Source organism: Lonchura striata, chromosome 28 (assembly GCF_050655825.1).
Source record: "Lonchura striata isolate lonStrDom1 chromosome 28, ASM5065582v1, whole genome shotgun sequence".
Classification (NCBI taxonomy): Eukaryota; Metazoa; Chordata; class Aves; order Passeriformes; family Estrildidae; genus Lonchura; species Lonchura striata.
The window spans coordinates 2998556-3016517 of record NC_140730.1 but is presented as its reverse complement, the minus strand read 5'-3'; the positions used below and the strand labels follow the sequence as shown (position 1 = coordinate 3016517).

The 17962-nt window shown below is 50.2% G+C and overlaps 1 protein-coding gene across 1 annotated transcript in view; it reads left to right on the top strand.

The window, feature by feature from the left end:
* PTPRS (protein tyrosine phosphatase receptor type S) overlaps positions 1-17962 on the top strand; it is a 133603-nt gene that overhangs the window by 59240 nt on the left and 56401 nt on the right. Inside the window, exons 5-6 of the mRNA XM_085562391.1 lie at positions 4480-4668; positions 14133-14243. Of these exons, the coding sequence (XP_085418517.1) occupies positions 4480-4668; positions 14133-14243 (300 nt within the window). The remainder of the gene's footprint in view (positions 1-4479; positions 4669-14132; positions 14244-17962) is intronic.

The window sequence follows — 17962 nt, the reverse complement described above, 5'->3', positions numbered from 1 at the left end:
CAGCACAGCTAATTAGCTAAACCCAGGGCTGCCACCTTCCAGAGTGACAAGGGGACAGAGCAGCCTGGCTGGGGCTGGGGACCCTCGCTGTGTGTGGCAGCCTGAGCAGGGTCCAGGCACAGAACGTGTCCCCGGGTGGGGTTTATTGTAAATGGCAGCTGAAGTGCTCCTCTCTCTTCCCCTGCCTCTCTCCATCCCTCCTCCCCTGCTCTTTCTCCCCCTCCTTTGCTCAGTGAGGCATTGAGGTGTTTCACCAGCTTGGGGTGGTATTGTAAATGCAGGCGACCCCAATGGGAAGAAACGACAATGTCTGACTCAATTCAGAAGGCTGAATTATTTCTTTATTATAACTATGGCTAAAATGCATTCATATACTATATAAAAGGAGGATACTAAAACTACATACTACTTTCTCTGACTCTCTCTCACAACCCGTGACCCTCTCTGAGAGCCCAGCCCCAGGTGGGTTGGATTGGCCACCAGGCTCAAACAATCCTCACCAGAATCCAACCAAGCACTCACTCCAGGTAAACAATTCTCCAAACACGTTCCAAATAGGAAAAACAAGGAGCAGAAATAGAAATTGTTTTCTCTTTCATTTCTCTCTGTGCACCTCTATGAAGAATCTTGAGAGGGAGAAAAATGTGCTTGCCACACGGGTGGGGTGGGCTGTGAAGAGCTGGGTCTAAGTCAGGGATGGACAAGGTGCTGGGATGCTCCCTTCATGTGGCAGCTGCACCTCAGGAAAAGCTTTGCCTGCACGAGCCAGCTCAGCTCCAGCTCCAGCAGCAGCTGCCCAGATGTGCCCTTGAAGCATCTCCAGCTTGTGTCTGGTTCTTTTGTTCCTGCAGTTGCCTGAGCTGCTTTCAGGAAGAGAATTCACAACCAGAACCATTCTTTGTTTATTCAGGGACAGGTCTGGGGGGTGTTTGGGGATGGATGGGGAGGGTGGCAGGGCACGTGTGTGCATGTCCTGTGGGGATTGCAGTGAGGCTGTAACTGCATTGTTACAGGGAACCCAGCTGTTAGGGGATGGAGGGTTTAACTTCCCTGACGGGAAGGAAATCTGAGCACTTGAGTCTGTGATGTTCAGAGATGCTTCCTCTGCTCATCTGATCCTCCAATCTGATCACGCCTCTAGTCGCAGTTGTTTTAATTAAACTCAGAGGAATTCTGCACGTTGTGCTGCTAGATTAACGTTTTTGTTTAATTAGAAACACTGGGTAGTAATGGTTGTAGCCGGCCTCCCCCAGCACACACACACACACACACACATGTGCACACACACCCTGCCAGGCACAGGTTATTCCCTCTGTGCATGGATTGCTTGTGGAAGGAAGGGGCAGGGGCTGGAGGCAGGTGGAGCAGCATCACCAGGGAGCAGGATAAAAGCAGGGATCAATAGTGATGTCATCTGCAGCCAATGCGGCTGCAGCTCCTCGCTCACCCTCCCACGGCTGCTGAGAGACAGGAGGGGAGGCAGGACCATTAAAGCCTGCCTGAAAGCTGTGCACAGGCACAGCAATTCCCAGAGCCCCTCTGCTGGCCTGGCATTGCTGCTGGGGGGCTGCAGGAACACACGGTTTGGGGGGTCCTGCAGTGCCCCAGCACAGCTCAGGGAGCTCAGAGGGCTGGGCCAGTCCATAGTTACAGATGTGTGTGAACAGCCCCGATTTGTGATACAAAATTCTGGTTTAGAGGTGCTTCAGATGCACCAAAGCTGCTTTAAACTGAAAGAGTGATGGTTTAGCTTAAATACCAGGAAGAAATTCCTCCCTGGGAAGGTGGGCAGGCCCTGGCACAGGGTGCCCAGAGCAGCTGTGGATACCCCTGCATCCCTGGCAGTGCCCAAGGCCAGGCTGGGCAGGGCTTGGAGCAGCTGGGACAGTGGAAGGTGTCCCTGCCCATGGCAGGGGTGGCACTGGATGGGTTCTGAGGTCCCTTCCAGCCTAAGCCACTCTGGGATTCCATAAAAAAGCACCCACCACAGCAAGGCCGCTGGGTTTGTCCCTTGCCCCGCTGTCTCTGGGTTGTGCCATTTGTATTTGGCTCTGTTCCTCCTTATCCATCATGAGCCAGCCTTAGGAAACAAGCTCTGGGTGTGTTTGCAGTTGGCAGGATTGTTCCCAGCCCAGCCCAGCCCATCCCAGTGCCACTGTGAGAGCTCCCCTCGGTGTCAGTGGGGGGTTGGCTGTGATGGATGTTCATTTGTTAAGAATCCCACCTTTTTTAATTCCCTGCATTATTTCCCTTCTGTTCCCTCACCTGTTTTGGGATGGATTCCATGCCACAGACTCCCAAGGCTGTGATTCCCTGACATGGCTCATTGGAGATGACAGAGGATCCCTCCCAAATCTCACCCTGCTGCTGGCATCCTCCTTCCAAGCTGCCTTCCCCCAGACATGTTCTGGGGGGAAAAAATGCACATTCCTGAGCTGTGGCAGCCAGCATGAAACAGCTCTCTCCAACCCAGGAGTGAGGGGCTGTGTCAGATATTACTGGGGAAGCACTGGGGTGTCGTAGGAGTTACCACAAATTAGTCAGCATTGTTGGGATTGCCCTCCTCACCCTCATTAGTGAAGGCAAAAGCAGCACTGAGAGGAGCAGGAAGCTCACTTGAAGCTCAGCTGAGCCTCTCTGCTGGGTGCTGGTGCCACTGTTCTTGGAGGGCAGCAGCACTCAGAATTAATAAATCTAAAAATCACACCCTGGCTGACAGCACTTGGCATACTGTTGTTGTGTGTGTCCCCTCTGGTCACTGCAGCTGAAGGAGGAGATTTTCCTCTCCTTTCTCTCCCAGTCCCACTGTCTTTGACAGCCCTTTCCACGTGGGTTCTTCCATTCTTTCTCTTGTGCAGCATGCTCTGCACGGTGAGGTTTGGAGGGGAAGGTTCCTGTTAGCTGTGGCTGCTCGGAGTGTGGTGAGCAGTGCAGGGATCTCTACAGCCTCTGCTCTGCCAACCAGCCAGTGCCAGCCCCTGACCTGGCAGAGCTTCCTGGCAGCACCTGGGGAGAAACTCTGACACGGTGACTCCAACACAAACCCCGTGAGGGAGCTGGGGGGGCTCAGCCTGGAGGAAAGGGGCCTCAGGAGAGATCTTCCCACTCCTGCAGCTCCCTCACAAGAGGGTGCAGCCAGGTGTGAGTTGGTCTCTGCTCCCAGGTAACAAGGGGAAATAGCCTCAAATTGCTCCAAATGGTTCAGTCTGGGTATCAGGAAACATTTATTCACTGAAAGAGTGAATAAACATAGAACATAGATATGAATAAACATAGAACAGACTGCCTGGTGGAGTCACCATCCCTGGATGTGTTCAAAAAAACAACTTGATGTGGCATTGGAGGACATGGTTTAGCAGGCAGGTGGATCTGGGAGGTCTTTTCCAAGCTTAATGATTCTCTAATTCTATTCTGCTTTTCCCACTATTTAAGGGTTTTAAAAGATTTCACTTAAGTGTAGAATCCTGTGGGACACTGAAATAACCCCACAAAATGGACAAGCTGGTCAATTTGATTGTGTCACGTGTTTTCCATCTTGTTGGATGCTAGTGGAAAGGCAGGGATCAGGAAGAAGTTAGAAAGAAAAAGTTAAATACAGTGTCATTGGAAGTTTGGTGACATAGGAGTCTGCTCTGGATAATCCAGTCCTTAGTGTCAGAATCTGTGGTATTTAAATCATCCCAAAATTGTAGAAAGTCTCTGTCTTTCTGCCCCGCTGCCAAAGCAGAAGCCATAATTGGTCTGTGCTGGTTTCCAGGTTGTTTATTCTGTTGATCTCTCACATGTTCTGCTGCCCTGCCCAGCTCTGTCCTGCAGGGCAGCGTGTGGGGCTCTGCCCTCAGTGGGATGTGACAAACATTAAATACCAGAAACTCCCTGGGCTGGATTTACAATAACGTGCCAATATCTGTCACCTACGTTGGACAGTGTGTCCCCAGCCTGAACCAACAGAAAAATGCCAACACCACAGTGACACATAGAGGGCATGAAGAAGGAGAAAAAGGACAAGGCACACCCAATTTCCTCCATCTTGTCCCCTTTGGACCCCTCATCTAGAATCCTAAAATTTTACTTTTGCACCCGTGCCACACTTAATTATTACTGATATCAAACACTCAGAGCTGGTAATTCATCCTGTGAGATTGAAAACTCTTTTCCATGGCCAGAGATCACAGCCAGTGTCTCTGGGGGCTCTGTCCAGGGGTGGTTCCTGACCCCTGCCAGGGTCCCAGACCTGCCAGGGCAGCCAGAGGGAAGCCCTGGATTCTGACACTTAGAAATGGAAATTGTGTGTGATGGGAATGAGATGGTCCAAGATACAAAACAATGACAGGCAGATGCTGATGCTCTGCAGGAGGACAAAGTTAGCATCCAGTGTTTGAACTTGCATCGCACAGGACAATGCCTGACGCTTTCCTTGGGGTGTTCACTAATCCCTGGCACCTGTTGAAGCCCTTCCCTTTGCTCTCCACCCCTCAGAGGACCAGTTGCCCCCTGGCTTCCCCAACATTGACATGGGGCCGCAGCTGAAGGTGGTGGAGCGGACGCGGACGGCCACGATGCTGTGTGCGGCCAGCGGGAACCCCGACCCCGAGATCACCTGGTTCAAGGATTTCCTGCCCGTCGACCCCAGCGCCAGCAACGGCAGAATCAAACAGCTGAGATCAGGTAAGCTCTGGGGCTGACACTCGATGAGTTAAGAGCAAATGCAAACATGAGGAAACTGCTCAGAGGGTCCTGAAGCAGAGGAGAGGGCTGAGAGATGCAGGCGCCGCTGCTGTGGGTTGGGGCATTTTGAGTTTTTTGGTTTCTACGCCAAGTTCTCTTTTTTTTTGGTTGGAGATTTCACTTCAAGCCCTCCTGGTCTTCTCTGCTGCCCAGGGAGTGACGACAGGGAAGCTGGTGCCCATCCAGATGAGTTCCCTGGATCATGGTGTTCTTGAGCTCAAGGGAAACTGGGGCCTGGATGGGGCTGGGAGTTTGTTCCTCAGAGCAAGAACTGGCAAAGGAAGAAAGAACCTGGCAGACACGGCTTTTTAGGCCACACACACACCTGGTGTAGGGTCCATGGCTCAGGCAGCCTCTTGCTGTCAAACGCCATGGTGTGAGCAGCACACAGCAGAGCTGGTGTTGAAGAACAGCTCTTGCAGGATGTCCCCAGTATCACGTCCCTGCAGCCATCGCTGGAGAGCACTTGGGAACGTTCCGGAGTGACCCCTCGGTGCCTCTGCCCATGGAGTCCATCTCCACCAACAGATGTACCCCAGCTCCGTGGCTCTTGTCAATTTTCCATCTTCCCCCATCTGCTTGTCCATCTGTCTCTCTTGTTTGTTTTCTGTTTGCTGTTTTGTGTGTGTGGCAACGTGACATCTCTTAATATTCACGTTTCAGGAGCTGTTTTTTGTACTTGTTAAATCTGCCAGTTCTCTGTGTGAGAGTGTGTGCAAGGAGGGCATAGGTGGACTTATTTTTGACTACTACTGATAAAACACTTCCACTGATAGCTGCAAAAATGAAACAAGTTTTGCAAGTTCTACCTTTTAACAAAAACTAACCCAAGAAATAATCCTTTTCACAAACTTCTGGGGCTGACTGCTTTGACCCAGCTTAGAGGAAAGGTGTCCATGGTTCATTTTTAAGTATTCTTTGGCAAAAGAAAGGCAATTTTATAGGCAGAGGGAAAGCAGAGGCTTTGGTGAGGCAACTGGAGTTGATTTGTTCATATTAGACCTTTCACAAGTTCTCTAGTAAAGTGATAACCAGCTGCTCCTGCCCGGATCTCTGCTGGCCCTGGAGAAATCAGTTCTGACTCCATCCTGCTGGATCTGCACAGCAAGGCATGGAAACACCTGGTTTTTCTCTTGCTCAGTTTGGCAAAGATTCTGCACAAAGTTCTGTGGGCCACTGGTGGAAAAGCTTCAGCACAGCCCCAGTTTAATGTAGCTTTTACACACCTGCATAAATGCCGCCTTGCTCAGTGAAGCAAAGTTACAAGCAGATCCTTAAAAGTGCTTTGTTGAATTAGAATGCCTTGTTGAATCCCAGGAACGCAGATGAGATTGACCTCCCTGTTTTATCATAACAGCTGAGGCAAATGCAAATAAAGAAAATCACTCAGCATAAATAATGAGAGGTAAACTAGAATTATACCATGCTCTGTGACCATGATCTGAAGTGTGAGTAATGCACAGGCAGATTATTTTTAATACATTCATCATCTTGCTAGAATGCCTTTACTCTTTAGCTCGGTTTGATCTGGTGTTTTCCTTGAAGCCACCTGAGTGCTGCCTTTTTATTCCAGTGAATTTATTAACCTCAGAGTGAACCCTTGACCCTTCTGATAAATAGAAGATAACTGCTGAGATTTAATCTCATTTACAGCTGCTTTAAATTAGTAAACTGGTGGAACCCTGAAGCATCCCTGTAGTCCTCAGGGCACAAACCTGTTGCCTGTATGTCAGGGAGTGCAGATCCTTGGGCAGTCAGGACTTCCCAGTTCTCCAACTTCCACCTGCTTTCATGGCCTTCCAAACCTTGCATGTTCTGCAAAGAAAGGTCTGCAGAAGTGCAAAATATTAACATTAGGGTCGTTAATATGCATTGTGTCTGTGGAAAGGAGTCAAGGCCGAGGCAGATTTGAGTATGAGTGAGGCGAGGCCTGCTTGGGCTGCTAAGTTTAGATCTGAATTTGATATATTCATCTCTCCAGAAGACAAATTCTGCTACCAGAAGGGTGGCACTGGCACACATCAGAGCAGATGTGGCTGTACCTGGATCCCTGGAAGTGTCCAAGGCCAGGTTGGACAGTGTGGATATTCTCAGTTCAGTCAGAGAGAAAACAGAGAGTTTCTAACCAGGCAGAAGCCTGGGAAACAGTTGGGAAAGATGTAAATAAGTCTTTATTTCTCTGACTGAACTGAGAATATCCCTGGGATAGTGGAAGGTGTCCCTTCCACTGGAATTGGAAGGGCTTTAAGGTTCCTTCCCACCCAAACCAGTGTGGGATTTAGTGGCTGCTCCCTCTGAGGACTGAGCTCTGTGTGGCTCCCTGAGGGAGCAGCAGGACAGACAGAGCCCCAGAATCCCCCTGGACATGAAGCCATCAGGGTAACAGCCACGCTTGTGAAGAACTGAATTTTTATCGATGATGAGTTAGTGGCAAATACACAAATGAGCTTGTTAAAAAGTGAAATGTCAGACAAGGAGATCTGTGGGATCGGGTTTGGTTCTCATTTGTGTTAAATCTGAATGTTTGGCTGGCAATACAAACAGACCTCTGAGAGCATGGTCATTATATTCCCACCATCCCAGGAACCCATTTGGAATGTGGGTCTTCACTCTAATCAAGACATGGGTGATACATCATTAACCACAGTGGTTTTTCTCTAGCGGATGTTTCTGCTTCCCCTTTCCATCTCCAGATAAAATTTCCAAGCAGTTGGAAATGTTTTAATGCTTGGGGGCTTGGGCTGAGTGCAAAGCTCAGTTGTCAGTCTGAGGAGAACTGGAAGAAGCTCTGTCTGGGCTCCTGCTTCTCTTAGATATCATGAACATCTCAGCCTTAGAGATCCAGGTTGGACAAGAGTTGAAGTGGCCTTGGAAAATGGATATTTCTGCTTATCTTGGGACATATAAAGCAAAAGGCAAAGCCAATGTCCTCTGCTCAGCTGCCATCTAGGGGGGACACGAGAGGCAGCCTCCAGCCACCTTCCTCAGCACTCAAACACTAAAACCTTTTGTGTCTTGTGTGTGTCTTCTGTTTTCTAAATAACTGGCTATAACAAGCTTTTCTTTTCTTTTCTTTTTTTTTCACTTTTTATTTAACATTCAGAGACTTTTGGTAAGTTTGTTCAATTAAAAAAATGTTTTAAATCAAACCAAAAAACCCCAAACCTGCTAATGTGCAGACTTGTAACCCTTGCCCTTTAAACTAATTCCTTTGTAACAGCTTCTTGAGAGGCATGCTCTGCATTTCTTCTACTAACTCTTTCAGTAGGGATGTTCTGCCCTCTAAATTAATTTCTGCAGGGGTATTGCAGGCTACAAAAAAAAAAAAAAAAAAAAGAATAGTAATAATTCTAATTAATTTTTCTGTATAAAGAGATAACAGCTAAATATGAACCTCCTAACATTGCACTGAATTTTTTTTTTTTTTTTTGGTATCTTAGCAACAGTTGTCCTGGAATTCCCCAATTACACAATAGCTTGTACCCTGGAACTGTGATAATTGTGTTCACACCTGCAGGAGGTCTTGGAGTTTCACATCTAACGGGGTTATTGGCATTTGGAGGAGGGAGAACAGGGGGTGCAGCATTTCCAAGCTGAAGCTGTAAATCACAGGGTGAGGGGAATGGGCTGAGGGAAAGAAAGAGCCCCTCTGCAGCCCCTCTGCAGCCCTGGGAAGGCAGAGCTGCTCTCCCTGTCCCTGCCACGTCCCCTTTGGTCCCCTTTGTCCCAGGGATGTGGGGCTGCAGCTGCCAGGCAGCATCAGCCTGGCAGAGCTGCAGGGACCCCGCTGGGTGCCCGCCTGTGTGGAGCAGCGAGCTGCTGCAGCCCTGGGGAGAGCAGCCCAGCACACACACACACGTTCCCACACGTGGCCTGGCAGAAGGTGGGGATGTGTTTTCTGGCACTGCTGTGGCAATGGTGGCTGTGCTCCTCTCCTCTTCCCCTGGCTGGAGCATCCGTGGGCAGCTGGGCATGTGGGAACGCAGGGAAGGGGTGGTGGGAGAGCAGACCCCATCCTCAGTGGCAGAGGGGGACACCTGCACAGGGGATTCTGCCTGGCACCATCTTGGGCCTTTATAATCCAGAGGCAAGGCCTTTAAGCTGCCTTTAAACCCCAGGCTGGCCATCTGGGCTCAGGCAGCCTCAAAATTTGCCCTAAATAGGCAGATCTGGAGATCCAGGGAGGCTGTGCAAGGCAGTGAGAAAAGTCTGCACGTAGTATCTCCAAACCAGCTTTTCACTCCAAAACTCAGCACGCAGTGTGAGCTCTTCCCCCTGTAGTCCTCCTGCAGAGCTGGTGCCCTCCCTGTGCCCCAGACCCTGGCAGCCTCGTGCACATGTTCATGCCCTGTATAGGACACCAAGCAAGCCAGGTATTGACTGCCTCCCCTGCACCCCCATGACCCATATCAAACCCTCCAGGACCTGTCAGAGTTCCTCAGAATAATTAATCCAGTGCATATCCTCTCCCAGCACCCTCCTGCTGCCCCTGTGTTGAACATGGAGCTGGTTAGATGTGAAACTCCAACAGTGAAAATCTCCCATCTGTGTCTGTGCCCCACCCAAAGTGCTGCTCGAGCTCATTGGACTCAAATTCTGGTGTGGGACATTATCCCAAAGCTGTCCTGCCCCTCCCCGTGTGCCAGAGTTAGAGCTGGGGAGCCCAGGGTGGCACTGCCTGCTCTCCCAGAGCCCAGGGTGGCACTGCCTGCTCTCCCAGAGCCCAGGGTGGCACTGTCTGCTGTCCCAGACCCCAGGGTGGCACTGCCTGCTGTCCCAGAGCCCAGGGTGGCATTGCCTGCTCTCCCAGAGCCCAGGGTGGCACTGCCTGCTGTCCCAGACCCCAGGGTGGCACTGCCTGCTGTCCCAGAGCCCAGGGTGGCACTGCCTGCTGTCCCAGACCCCAGGGTGGCACTGCCTGCTGTCCCAGACCCCAGGGTGGCACTGCCTGCTCTCCCAGAGCCCAGGGTGGCACTGCCTGCTCTCCCAGAGCCCTGTCCCCAGGCCAGGCTGTCCCCAGAGCTGCTGGCAGCCCCTTTCCAGGGGCAGTGCTCAGAGGAGCAGGCAGTGACTGCCTGCAGTGACACAAGAGGTGATGCTGGTGCTGTGTCTGGGCTTGCACAGCTCTAACTTCCAGCATGTTTTTGCTGTCAATTAGAGTGAACTTTTGCAGGAAAGTGCCAGGCTTAGCAAAGGCAAGAGAAGCTTTTGAGCCATGGGTGATGTTGGGATGTCTTCCCCTTCTCTACCCTCTTCCCATTAGCCTTGTTCCATACTGGTGCCACAGATGGCAGATTTTCACTCCAGTTTTGAGACAGAAGGATGTATCAGAGGCTGTTTTTATTTTTACTGAATTGATCTATAACCTTTTGCTGCTTTCTCTCTCTGTCTCTCTTGCTTTTTAAACCTTCCTGCCACCTCCTGGGTGGGGATCTGCCCAAGTCCATGCTCCCCCACCTCTTCCAAGCGCTGTCTCTCCAACCTTTGTCCTGAGAGCTAACAACCTGCTTCATTAACCTTAGCTAGTTCCTAACCCTAACTAGATGCTAACTTCTCTTTAGCTAATAACCTAACCTCATAACTAGAAGCTGAGTCTAACTAGAGTCTAATTCCTAACACTATAATGCCTCTGTTCCCTTAGCTCCTTTGAAAAATAAAGGTGAACTCTACTTAGTATCTCTATATTTTTACCTTCTATCCTGAGAATGGAGGATTGAACCGCAGCAGAAGGATGAGCAGGGCTGAAGGATAAGGAGGGAAGGGGGTTTTGGTGATTAAGGCAGAAGATTGGCACGGGGGAGGCTTTGACTCCTGTCCTTGCCTCTGCCAGTCTTCCCTCCATGACCTTGGGCAGGTTGCTTCACCTCTACCTCAGTTTTCCCCGTGTGTAAACAGGATCATAACTCTGCTGTTCCTCCTCAGGGGAGAGGAGAGGGTGAGAGGCTGGTATTTGTCATTTAAGGTGCTCTACAGCCCTGGCTGGGAGTGCTGCAGAGTGGCAGCAGTGTCACCATTGCAGAGGAGCTCGTGCATCTCTCCCTGGGGAGAGGCAAAACTTGGCACTGCGGGATCTGCCCTGTTCTCAGGATTGGGGTAAAAACCCACCTAACTAAAAACTAAAGCCCCTTCTTTGCTAAGTTTTCAATGCCACTGTGAGCAAAAGGACCTGCCGTGTTTTCAAAGGAAGATGGTTTGGTTGCAACCCCAGGAGATCAGATGGGGGACAGAGTTTTACCCCTGCCTGTCACTCCCTCCCACCTGGGAGCTGTGCCTGAGGCTGGGCACTGAGAGACAACAGGAGGGGCTTGGAATAAAATAACCCAAGGGAGAGGCAGCCAGCAGGGCTCTTCTCTCCACAGAGCCCCTCCTCACTGGCATCAGGGTGGCTCCAGAGCCACTGCAGGAGGTGCCAGGTAGCCCTGTCACCTCTTCAGTGCCCAGATCTGCCCCAGCCCCTGTGCAGAGCCCTGAGGGATGGCCAGGGGTCCTGAGCAGGACATGCACTAAGCCCACACATCTGTGCCAACAGCTAAAGTTTGGAGGTGGGGATTTGCTAGGCGAGGTGGGATCAAACCTGCAGCTTAATGTGTGCAAGGTGCCCACATGTCCCTGTCCCTGCCTGGGCTAACACAGCCCTGGCATCCCCAGGAGTGGGGAAGGTAAACGCAGGGTCATCATGTGCCCAGTGAGTAGCAAACAGTGATGTTAGCTGAGAGCCTGAGGGGTTTCTTTACATTCCTACAACAAAATGGAGCCAGTCTCAAGCCTTTTGAAGCCAAGAGCCACTGGAGGCTCTGCAAACAGTCAGCTGCATTGGGCTGCTGAAAAGGACACCCCACTAAAGTATCCCAAGCCCTCTTCAGTGTCCTGTAATTTGAGATACACCAAGAAGTTTCCTACTGGGAACTGTCTTCCTTGACTCAGGTCCTTTTCCCACGGGCAGTGCAGGTGTTTGGGGTTTTGCAGTCATTTCACTCATTTTCTTTGTTTTCTTTGCAGAAGGTACACCGATCCGAGGTAAGACACCCCAGCTCACTCACTCACCCACTCTCCAAACACTTCTCTCCACACAGATCCCGTTTCATTACCCCGTGCCCAATACAGATTCGTGTTGTTGTTACGTTTCCTTGTCCTGCTTCACCTCTGGATATTTCTTTTTTATACCTGTCTTTATTTTATCTATGGTTATAATGTCCTTTTTTGTTTGCTGGGTGCACTTGGTAATACTGATACTGTTATTCTAATAATGTCTCCGGCTGCGCTGCCTCAGATTTATGGCAGAGTTTTAAGAGCTAATCTCTCCAAGACTATGAAGGACTGAAGTTTATCTCCAGCATTAAATGCTATCAAAGCTTGGTAAATACTTAGGACTTCCTCTTGATTGGTGCAAAGTGCTCCCGAGCTGCTGATGGTGATGAGTTTTCCAGTCCTTTGCTCAGGCAGATCTTCAGCACTACTTCAGCATACTCATTTGTTTGGCTCCAGAGCCTCTTTCCACTTCCTCCCCACTCTCTTACCCTTAGGTTTCTCTAGGAAAGATCCATGGTAAGTAGCTTTTGCACTCTCTCTTTAATGGAGTCAAAGATTGACCTCAAGCTGAAAGGCAGGAGGAATTGGGTGTGCACCCCTTGGAAGACCCTGCTTTGGTTTTATCTCCACTGGCACATTTAAAATTCCATAATTCTCTGCTGGTAAAAGCAACAGGAGGTGCTGTAGGTGAGATTTACGTTTTCACACATCGTGTCTGTTGGCTCCTGACAAGTGCTGAACACTCCTCGCCCTCTCTGCAGCCTCATTTCTGCCATTGCCTTGACCAGCAAGGGTGAGGAGTGGGCAGGGAGGGAGGGATGAGTCCCTGCTCCCCAGGGAAAGCTGCCCACTGCAGTCCTTGGTTCCCTTCCTGCTCTGGAGTGAGGCTCAGACCAGTGTTGCTCATGAGCAGCACAGAAAATGTATCTGGAACCAATGGAAACAACCCACAGATTTGTCCAAATTAACAGAAATTTCTGGGAAAACTCACCAGCAGCTTTCCACCCAAGTGGACCTCGCCAACAGCAGAGCTGGAACTGTAATTCCATATGAAATATGCTCAGCTGGGTGCTCAGTGGGAAGCTCCAGCCAGTTTGGGTTTTAACTCCTGTTGTGCTGAAATACCCACAGATTCTTTTGGAATGGATTTTGTTTGGTTTACTGGCCTGGGTGGGGCTTTTATGGGGTTTAATTCCCTCTGTTCTGACTTTGGGAGCTCCCAGGCACGGGGGACGCTGTGGGGAATTGCACTCACACCCCAGCCCTGTCCCAAATCCTCTCCCAGCCCCACGTCCCCCCACCAGCATCGTTCCCACCCACGCACACGCAGAGGAACGTGAGCTCTGTGTCCTCCTCTGTGAACACACTGCTTTTTCCTTCCTGAAAAGGCTCTATCTGCAACCAACAATGATCTCATTTGCACTCCTCTCACTTAAGATTTTATCAATACTATTACACTGAGCTGGAATTGTTTGGTTTTCATATTTAGGTGGGTTTTTTTTTCCAGAGATGGGAGTTAGGAGTCTTACCACATGTGAGCTCTGTCCATATCTGTAGTATAATCATGTACTCCTAATACATAAAACATTTGAGAGCCTGTTGAATTATTTATGTAGTATGTATTTTAACTGGAGTTTTGCAGGGATGAAGCCTTCTGAGGTAAATGAGGCAATTTTCTTCCATGTAGTTCCATGCTGCATCTCTCTGCATATTTGCTGACAGGAATCTTTAGTTTGGGCTCTGGGTATATTCTTGTAGCCTGCAATAATATACAAGTTTAAGAAAAACCTTAATCCTTTTGGCCCAGATGATGTAAACCATACAGGCAATTTTGAAGTTCCAGTGCAGTATTTACAGGGTTTTCCTTGGGGAATATTTACTATCAGCAAGGTGCTTTTCACAGAGGCTCTTATCTCCTGTAGGCTTCCCGAGGAGCAGGTATTGGGCACAAAACAAAGGCAGCAGTGATAGAAATTCCCCAGGCAGTGGGTGACAAAGCCTTTCACTTTTATGGTCACTGCTTCAAATTGAGCAAGGGAAAGTCAACTGCCTGCTGATGGATTTCTGGGGATCACAGTAATATGGATTATTGAGGCTGATTTCGGGAGTTCTGGTGCAGAACGCCTGCATTGCAGAAGCCACAAAAACTTGGTGCCTTTGCTGATGGGTTCAGGACAAAGAGCAACACTGACTACAGAGGGGGGATTACATTTTCTCACCGCGTGCTGCCACAGCGGGTCCGCGGGGGCTCCGTGCTCCTGTCCCGTGAACCCGGGGGTGGGATGGACGCAACAGAACCGGGGCTGCTGCCCTGCCTGCAGAGCCAGCAGAGCCGTGACCATGTGTCTGTGCTGCCGTCTCTTCTCCCCTCACAGGTGGGCTGCAGATCGAGAGCAGCGAGGAGACGGACCAGGGCAAGTACGAGTGCGTGGCCAGCAACAGCGCCGGGGTGCGCTACTCGTCCCCCGCTAACCTTTACGTGAGAGGTAGGGAGCACAGCGGCTCAGCGGCACTCAGCCTCCTCCTCCCGGGCCCATCCCACCCCTCCTGAGCTGCCTGGAGCTCGGGGGGTCCCCACTGCTCCCCACTGCTCCCCACATCCCCGTGGGGCCCCAGAGCAGGGCTGGCTCGCCCACGGCCGAGTTAAGCATGAGCCAAAAGAGCACACCCCAAAATCACCCACAGGGGAGGGAATCCCTTGGGCTGCAGAGAGGCCAGAATTGCCCTTTTTCCCAAAAGAGAGGGGCAGAGAGGCCAGAATTGCCTTTTCTCCCAAAGGAGAGGGGCAGAGAGGCTGGAATTGCCTTTTCTCCCAAAGGAGAGGGGCAGAGAGGCCAGAATTGCCCTTTTTCTCAAAGCACAGGGGCAGAGAGGCTGGAATTGCCTTTTCTCCCAAAGGAGAGGGGCACAATGGCCAGAATTGCCCTTTTCTCCCAAAGCACAGGGGCAGAGAGGCCAGAATTGCCCTTTTTCCCAAAGGAGAGGGGCAGAGGGGCCAGAATGGCCCTTAATCCCAAAGGAGCCCTGCCCTCTGGAAGTAGGGGGGTTTCAGTTCTGCCACTGTGGCTGTGAGAGGTTGGGAGGACCCCTCTGTGTCCCTGGATCCCCCCAGACTGCAGCAGGAGGATGCATTGGCACTGCTGCCCGCAGCATTGGCACTGCTGCCCTCAGTCCCAGCTGCTTTTCCCACTGCCAGCAGTAATTTGTCCCTGGTTCCTTGGGCACAAACGCTGGGCACAGAGTTGGGGACACCAGCAGCCATCCCTGCCTCAGTGACAGCCCCTTCTCCCTGCAGCAGGGGAACAGATGACAGGGGATTGGCTTCTGCTCCATGTCCCCTCGATGTTCTCCCACCCCGTGGGCCAACAGCCTCTCCACTTTCTCTTATTTTGATCTCTCTGACCTGTAATATTTCGTGTGTAGCTTCGGTTTAACATCTTTCCACAGCAAAAAACCCTTTTGGTAATGAGAGAGCAGGGCTGGTCCTTCTCGATTAAAAAAAAAAAAAAAAAAAAAAATACCATTGGGAGGAAAAAAGAAAAGTTACATCCCAGCAAACTGTTCCCATTTCCATCCCATCGACAGAGGAGGCGCCTCCCACCTACACTCACGTTACTCTGCAGTCCAATGCAGAGCCATGCTCCTGTGTGCACTCCTTTCTCTCTCTCTTTCTCTCTCTCTCATGTCTCACGCTCACTAAATCACATGCACATGGAGAGAAGGCTTTTAATAATTTAATGTTTCCAAGCTAAATTTTTAAATAGCCTTTTGTGGCCAGCTGGAAAATTGCGTTTGAGATTTGCCCTGTCGCCTGGGCCCCGAAACTCCGCTTTTGGGAGTGTCAGTCTGGATCCAATACTAATTCAGGGCTGAATCCATTGCAGACAGCTTAGCTGCAATGGTTTGGGTTCTTTAAAAAAAAACAAAAAACAAAAAACACAACTAAAAAGAAAAGAAACAGGAAAAATGTGGGGATTTTTCATTATTGTTTTGTTTATAAATTTCCTCTACTTTTCTGGCCACTCGGAAACTACCCAGGAGACAAAGGTTGTAACAGGGTGTTGTCTCCACACCTGGATGAGAGGCTCCAGGTGATAGCCCTGTTCCTCCCCCAGTTAGCCCGTGTGTACCTGGGCCTGCCTGCAAACCAGCACTAACCTGCCGAGAGAGTGCAGAACACAGCGTGTGCCAGCTCGGCCTGTGGTTTGGGTGTTTTTCATGCTGTTTAATTCCTTGTTTCTTGTGTGTTAATATCGTGGAAAGGTAACAAATTTCTGAAATGGATTTGCTTTGGTGGGAGGGAGATTTCATGCACATTTTTCTTCCCTTTTTTTTTTTTTTTTTTTTTGTTTTGTTTTAAAAGAGTCCCGAGCACTCTTGTGTTTCCAATTGACTTGTTTCTCCCATAACATGCTTGTCTCTATAGACCACCTGGGATAGGAGTTGTAAGTTTGAACATTGCAAGGAAATGCTTTGGTTTGGTTTTTGCTTTTCTTTTTCCTTCTTCGAATTATTTCTGTTTTCCTTATTCAGTCCCGTGGTGGAGTCAGAGTGAGCAGGGCTGGGTGTGGGGCTGGGGGGAGCGCTGGGGAGCGGTGCCCGGCCGGGCTGCTCCTCTCCCCTCTCCGAGGAGCAGAAGGACTGCAGGGAGGGAGAATCCTGCCTGGGCTCAGCACCCCTGTGGGGGCTGATTCTGAGCTAGGATTGCTCCCAGCCCAGCCTCCCTGCGGAGCTCGGTTGGGCTTAAAGGGATGGGAGGGGGAGCGTTAGGAAGGCAGGAAAGAGGGTCGTTACTATCTTCATTTTTTTTCCTTTCTTTTTATTTTGGTTAAGAGAAAAAAAAAATCAATCAATTTGCAGCTGACAGCCTTGAGAAGGCCTTTTTTTACTCTCTCTGTGTTTCCCCTATTTTTCTCTTCTCCTCATGTCATTGTGTTCCGCATCAAACCCCCTTAACATCCCTCAGAGCTACGAGAAGGTTGGTGTGGTTTTTTTCTTTTTTACTTTCTTTACCCACATTTTTACATTCGTAAGAGAAAAAAAAAAATATGGAAAAAAAAAATTTAAAAATGAAAAGAGAAAAAGCAAGAAATCTTTAAGATGAGCGAGACCCGCGCATTCCCGGGTCTCACGGAGATGAGTTGAGTTGCATTGTGGGCCTCTCTATGCATCCTTTGGTAATGTTGCTGAGTTCTTGCACTTTTTTGTCGTCATGGTTACCTTGCCGTTTGGACATTGGGCCTGATGCATGATAGGAGAATGTAACAATCTTCTTTGCATGCCACTTTTTAAATTAATTATGAATTATTTTTTTCGATATATAAATATGTATCGTTTCTTTTCGTTACACAATTCTTGTTTCTTTGAAGTGGATTTACTCTTACTTTCCAAATTTTTTGGTTCTGTTGGGTTTTTTGCTTTCTCTTGATTTCCTGTTTCTGTTATGATTGGTTATGCTGTGCTGTAGTTTATTCCAAACGCATTGTGAGAAGCCAGTGTTCCTGCCCACCCGGTGGTAACTGAACTCCTCAATCCCTCCAGGAGGAAAGGAGTCACACAGCTCTAACGCCTGTCCATGGAAGCCCTGCTATTTGGGACAAGCCTTTGTTTTGGGGGAGGGAGGGATCTGGGAAGTGGAAAAGATGGTGAGAACCCAGGGGGTCATTCCAAGAGTTAGTGCAGACCTCGGGTCACATTATTGATTATTTATTTCTTGAGGTGTGGCTCTTGTTCCGCCTCCTGCATGCAAAGAAAAGCCCTGAGCCCGCTCCGGGGGCTTCCCCAGCCGTGGGAGCTCTCTCTCTGCTCACTGCCCAGCTCCCTCCAGGAACACCAGGAGCAGGGTCTGCCAGCCCAGCGTGGCACTGACAGAGAGCTCCCTGCTGATCCCAAATCCCACGCTGTTCTCTCCTGCAGCACCCACGAGTGCGTGGAGAGCCCGTGGCAAGGCAGAGCCCCAGCTCCGGGCAGAGCCTGGCAGAATCCCATGGAGGAGGTGACACCTCGTCCTGGGAGGGCTGGGAGGGAAGGGCAGCTGGGCAGCTGCCTCCTGGCTCTGCCTCTCCCCATTGCCCTGCTCCCTTCCTGGGATTTATCCATTGCTGCCTGGTGCAGGCGCCTCAAAACCCAGCCAGGCACAGCGAAGGCAGAGCCTCCTTCCTAAAGGAGCGTGGGAGGAGAAGTGCAGCTGTGCCGGGGCACATCT